This window comes from Polypterus senegalus, chromosome 11 (assembly GCF_016835505.1).
Source record: "Polypterus senegalus isolate Bchr_013 chromosome 11, ASM1683550v1, whole genome shotgun sequence".
Classification (NCBI taxonomy): Eukaryota; Metazoa; Chordata; class Cladistia; order Polypteriformes; family Polypteridae; genus Polypterus; species Polypterus senegalus.
In genome coordinates, this window is record NC_053164.1 from 68594542 (window position 1) to 68600855 (window position 6314).

General features: G+C 38.8%; 1 protein-coding gene across 3 annotated transcripts in view; it reads right to left on the reverse strand.

The window, feature by feature from the left end:
* LOC120539132 (zinc finger and BTB domain-containing protein 22-like) overlaps nucleotides 1-750 on the reverse strand; it is a 31685-nt gene extending 30935 nt beyond the window's left edge. The window contains exon 1 of one of the 3 annotated variants that reach the window (XM_039768926.1): nucleotides 656-750. Coding sequence is in view for 1 of the 3 variants with exons in the window: in XM_039768925.1 (XP_039624859.1) it covers nucleotides 193-228 (36 nt within the window). In the remaining 2 variants the exon portion in view is untranslated. The other 2 variants (XM_039768928.1, XM_039768925.1) reach the window with 2 other exon arrangements.
* Nucleotides 751-6314: the final 5564 nt, after the last annotated feature.

Below are 6314 nucleotides of genomic sequence, written 5' to 3' on the forward strand. Positions count from 1 at the left end.
TGAGTGAAACACAGACTCTTGTTCAAATTGCAGTACTACTCAAACTTCATAGAAGTATTAGCGCCATCCGTAATAATTCCGTTTTATGTCAATTGTTAATTCACTGAAACTAAAAAGGAAAAATTCATTGAAAAAAAACATCATTTTTTGCTTTTAGGAAATTTTGACATAGAAAACAGAAATCACTTTTACCGGCACCGGTAGGAAACGCAAAACAGTTCTTTCCATCACATTAACTACGCCAGAGTAGGGATGCTCTTGATCAATCCGGGCCCTGTATGAAAAAATTCTTTTAAAAATGGATCAACATTTTCCACCAATATTCTCCTCAGTGAACGGGAAAAGAAATCTACACCAGCGATAAAATAATTGCTCGAATAACGGGACTCTACTTGTTTTTCCAAATGCGTGCATCTCTAATTTTAATGAGTAATAAAAAATGTAAATTGATGTAATTCATAAAATACTTCATTGTGGACTGAAAATGTAAAATGTGAAAAAAAGTCAAGCACATATGACAAATCGTTATCCGTTAAAATAACTGTACACTGACATCAGACAGGCGCGTGAGCAGCGGTAACGGCAGATGTGAAGTGCGAGGGGCGTCACCATAGCAGTTGGAGGACTCGTTCTGCGTACAAACAGGGTCACTCACCCAATGCTTTCTGTCCTGCACGTCTGTCCCGGCAGTTTCAACCCAATAATCACCGTTGCTTCTCCACTGACTCCCACAAGCTCGGCCACCCCGGAATCGCGGGAGGGGGAGCAGTAATTTCATTGGCCGCAAAAAACGGATAAGGCGGGGAGAATACGGGTCTGGGGCCGGAAAGCCTTTCGTCGACGAACGACAGAGCCAATAGATGCTATGAAGGGGCGGAGCCAAGAAGCTGTAGTGTTTTGCCGAGTCTTTCTCGTGTGTACCCTATCGTGTGCTAACTGTTTCTTGTTTCCTAGCGTAGAACTTCACGTCTTATTTTTATTGTTAAATAAGTAATACAAGATCAACAAAACCTCAACAAAAGACAACACTGAATTAGATGCCTGTTCATCACTGCACACTCTTTGTGTATTGCCAACCTCACACTTATTTGTTTACTTTAGACATGTAGGAAGCTCCTAATTGGCCTGGAGTGTTCACTGTGGATGACGGGCTGTCCATTCTCCCATGGCTGGTTTCCTGCCTTATGCTAATCTAAACATTTTGTACCCAGAGCCAATGCTTGCCACTCCCTGCCCAAAGATAACCCTGAATTAGAGGCAGTCCATCAATGAGCCTTCATGTGTGTAGCAGCTCTCACTTTTCCAGTTCAGAGATATCTAACACAAAACGTTTTTGATTATAAGGGAAAACTGGAGACAGTAGCCAAGCTGCAATCCAACCTAAGTCCTTGGAGATGTGAGAAAGAGGGGTTAACCACTTCACCACCCTACATTTATTATCAACAAAGATAATTAGTCTTATGTAAAATACTGCATTAACACTACACCTTGTAGTCATTGTATCAATGATGTACATAAATTACATAGCTCCAGAAACCCTATGTATCAATCCCAGTCGACGTGTTAACTGTGTGGAGTCTGAACTATTCTCTCTGTATTCACGTGTGCTTTTTGCCACTTTTTAAAGATGTGCAAGTTAGGTAAGTTGACATCTCCAAATTGGCTCAGTAGTAGTAGTGGGGGAAAGTTTCAGCTGTCTGACATCATGATAAACACTAATTATTAAATTACATCACTTTATTTCATTGAATAGAAAACACAAATCACCTGAAAAAGCTCCACTTGGAAAGAAGTCAAAAGTAAGGGCTAAAAATACTATCTTGATTATTCATGAATATTGAATATAAAAAAATGATTTTACCAAATTTTATCTCTGGATATTTTTATATTTTATGTGGTAATATTAATAATGTGTTTAACTTGGATTTTTCCCCTGACCAAAACAAATTAAACACATACTTTAATGTTAAAATTAAACAAAGACATGCTTTTCCCAAACCCATCAGTGATACTTCCTGTCAGGATACTTTCAAAGGTGGATGTGTATCAGTTTTGTACTAATTGGGCTGGCAGCCTTTAATCCCTGAGGCGTTTGAGGTGGTGGAGATGTTGGCGTGCCTTTCTCACCAAGCTGTTGGCGTGTTCAGACCAGGTCAGGTCCTCTGTGTTGTTGACACTGAGATATCTTTAACTATCCACAATCTCCACTTGTAGTGTTAATACTAAAGGTGTGGTAGTGTCAAAAGTCCACAATCAACTCCTTTGTCTTGTTAACATTCAGGAGAAGACTGTTGTCCTGAAACCAGTATGATCAGATCAGGCCTACCACAGCAGTACTGATGGCAAACTTGAAAATGATATTAGAGTCTTGTGCAGCCATTCTGGATGTGTAGAGAAAGTGCAGCAGAGACTCAGCACAGCCCTGTGGAGCGCCTATGTTCAGAGTGAGGGGTGATGGTCACCTACCTAAACCACTGCCTGTCAGGAAGTTAAACACCCAGCTGCACAATGAAGTGCTCAGCCGCCAGACCCTGACTTTACTGATGAGCTTTAACCTTGAAGGGAAAAAATGGAAGAAATCGTGGGAAAGGCAGTTAAAAGAGAGACCCTTTTCCAGGTAAGGTTGGGCATGCAGTGGGTGTCAAAAAGAAGTATGTCAATACAATACAATACACAAAACAGAACAAATCCTCAATACAGTATAAAAATAAAAATTTTACAAGTACAGAGCAGTATTTAACAGTAGATGATATCATATAATATGATTTGGATTTATTTAGAGTCCTGGAGACCTCAGCCATCAAGCTGCCTCCCCCATTTGGCCATTCCACAACTGAAACAGCGCTGGGCCAGCCAATCTGATGAAAGGACCCCTCTACCCTACAATTCCTGTGATCCGCCATCAGGGATGATTTTACCTTAGGCAGGTAAGACAACTTGGCAGGTGGGCCGTGGCACCAAGTGCCCCATTTGAGTACTGAGAAGAACGAGTGAAGTCAGAAGTTAATATGAGAATATTTTAAAAACAGTAGCAGGTCTCAAGAAGAGAGTTGCAATTCTGTTTACAAATAATATAAAAACAAATAGCACTACAAATGCAATTAGGCATTCATGTTGTATTCTGTTCATAACTAGCTGTGCTTCTCATTCAAGATGGGTTAAAATCCAAGTAATCAAATTGAACCTCAGCGTGAACATTTACAATGCACCATGCAATCAATGAACATGTCTCTTGTATATTCCATTTGATATGGGATTTGCAAAAGCAGTGTTAATGTTTGTGATGCACCATCTGTTGGAATGGCAAATGCAATGCATTTTATTACTAAAAATATTTGCGATGCGCCATCTTTTGGAATAACTGCAACACAGAAACCAGACGGACACACAGACACATATCCTTTTATCAAGGTGGACTGTGCAACACTCAATAACAAGGTGAAATTGAGATGGGTCTGAATATAGCCCTGCAATAGGTAAGATGATGAAGGTGACATTATGCCCACATTGTCAGCATGAAATGCCCTCTAAGTTCGGTAACTCTTCAACAACTCTAATGTTGGCGTTTTTTTGTGACTGTCATTGTGGGTGTTACATGATTCTGGGGCACTACATGACTGATCTCATATGTAATGTGGGTTGCAATTACACTCTTTTGTTGAAATCTAAGTAATCAACATAGACCTCGGTGTTAATGTTTGCAGTGCACCATACAGAGCATGTGTCTCTATTACATGACATTTGGTATGGGATTAGTAAAAGCAGTGTAAATGTTTGTGTTAAGCCATCTGTTGGAATGCCAAATGCAATGCAATTTATTAATAAAAATGTTTGTGATGTGCCATCTTTTCAATGACAGAGACATAGCAACCAGACACACAGATGAAAAAGTGAAACTGCTAGATACAACAAATACAACTAAGCACACTTGTTGCATTCTGTTCTTAATGATATAAAAATGTAAATCTACTATTTGTCATTTGGACATGTTATGTTAACTGGCACTGGCGCCCTGCCCGGGGTTTGTTCCTGCCCTTCGCCCTGTGTTGGCTGAGATTGGCTCCAGCAGACCTCTGTGACCCTGTAGTTGGTATATAGTGGGTTGGATAATGGATGGATGGATGTTAACTGGCAATCCCAAACTGGCCCAGTGTGAGGATGGGTGTGATCGGGCACTGTTTTGAAATGATGCCCTGTCCAGTGTTGCTTCCTGCCTTACACCTGATGCTGCTGGGATAGGCTCTGCCCCCCATTGACTCTGGACTGCATTAAATCATTTTGAAAATGTTATGTAATTTGCTCAATTGAACATAATGCACATCCTCTCCAAACTAAGGGCAAAACTAAGCAGTGCAATAATTAGGGCAATGATTTGTAGACATGTACCCATGATAAATAAACTGGTTGAAAACACAGCCAGCAGCCACAGGGGTACTTGAGAAACAGAGAAAGAAAACCCGGAGTTAACCTAATGTGATAACTGGATGGATGAGAGAATTTTTAAGGAGGCTTTAAATTTAATTAAATGAACTCTAATATAACACCCTTCTCAGCAGTTTACTTCACAGTGGTGTGCAGATAATAAGCATATTACAAATAATAAGCTTATGTCTAGAATGTTGCAAACATCTTTAAACAGGAAACTAGGCAGGTTGAGAAAATAAAAATCCATCCGTACACTCAGTGTCCAAACCTACTTAATTCAATTAATAGTAATTTATCTATATACAATAAATGTGAAATGTAAAAAATATAATAAAATGATAAGAAATAATACTATAAACTGAAAGGCATTTAGCACAATCAAACAAAAAACTACACCCTCTTCAGACCGAGGCCAAGACTAGGCCATTAAATTAACTGGGAGTGCAATTTACTGCAGCAGTGTGTAACTAACAAAGAAATGAGTTGAAAAAAACGGCAGTAGTCCCAGGGGTACTTGAGGTGCAGGGTTGGAGACCCCAAGGTTAAACTAATGTGGTTCCTTTATAGATATTAGAATATTAAAAAAATCTTTGACAGGGCCTTCAAGCTCCTGGGGATGATATTCCCTTGGTGGTTTTGGGGACATAATAGGAATGGCTGTAACAATTACAGATTACAGAACAGCTGGGGCTGCAATATTGTTGGTTACAGACAAATAAGCAGACAGCTAAAAAATGATTGATGTGTTGTATCATGATGAAGACTCTTGAGAAGAAGGACCACCTTGTAATGGTTCTTACTTCCAAGTCTCAAAAAGCTTACATTAAGATTTTCACAAAAAATTACTGATTATGTCTTACACACACTGTTGCACATTAACTTTACCTATTCACTTTGTTTCTTCAAATTATTTTTTTAGTTCAGTCTAACCTGAAACAAGATATTTGTTCTCATCTCAGCACTCTTTTTCTCACTGCTAATCAGTTAGTTATTTCTTATAAGGTAAGATAAGAAGAGCTCCAGCCATTTTTTATGAGAAAGTAACACTCATTCCAAGCATCCATCCATTTTTAAAACTACAGTACTTCATACAATTGTAGAATTAGCCAAAGCTGATTTTGGAAGCACTGACACCACTGAAATGGCTACCCATCTATCAACTCACTCCCACAGCCACTCACAGTAGCTGGAATCATTTGTTGAATACAAAAGCTCATAAAATTCCATACACAGAAGAATACATGGCATTCTCAAACCTACTTAATGCAAATGAGTGTTGCAGAGGGATGGAGCATCCAGGACATCAGGTAACATTCTTACTTGTACTTGTATGGGGCCAGTTTTAAATCACCAGTTAACCCAACACCTATATCTCTGCAATTGGGGGGAAAAAAAAACTGAAGAACCCAAACAAAATCCAACATGCATACAGAGTCAATAACCAGTTCCTTGGTTTTGTTGATGTTAAGATGCAGACAATTCTTTCTGCACCGTGAAACAAAGTTCTTAACTTGACTTCTATACTCTGTCACATCCCCCTTATCAATACACTCTATAAGTGAAGAATCATCTGAAAATATCTGCAAGTGATATGACCTGTTAAATGGAGTTACTAATTAAAGAATACCTTATTTACAATCCAAAAATGATGTTAAAAAGAGCAACAAAAAGCAGACAGGTGAGCAACCTTTATGCTGGAGATGTCACATAAAATAAAGATGTAGATTGATGACATGGATATTACCAATTATTGACTCAGTCTATACATTAATGTTTTAAATGTTGACTATTTTGTGAATTAACCAATACGTTTACAGAAAGAAAGAAAGAAAGAAAGAAAGAAAGAAAGAAAGAAAGAAACCCTGATGAAGGCTCACATAAAGGTGGAT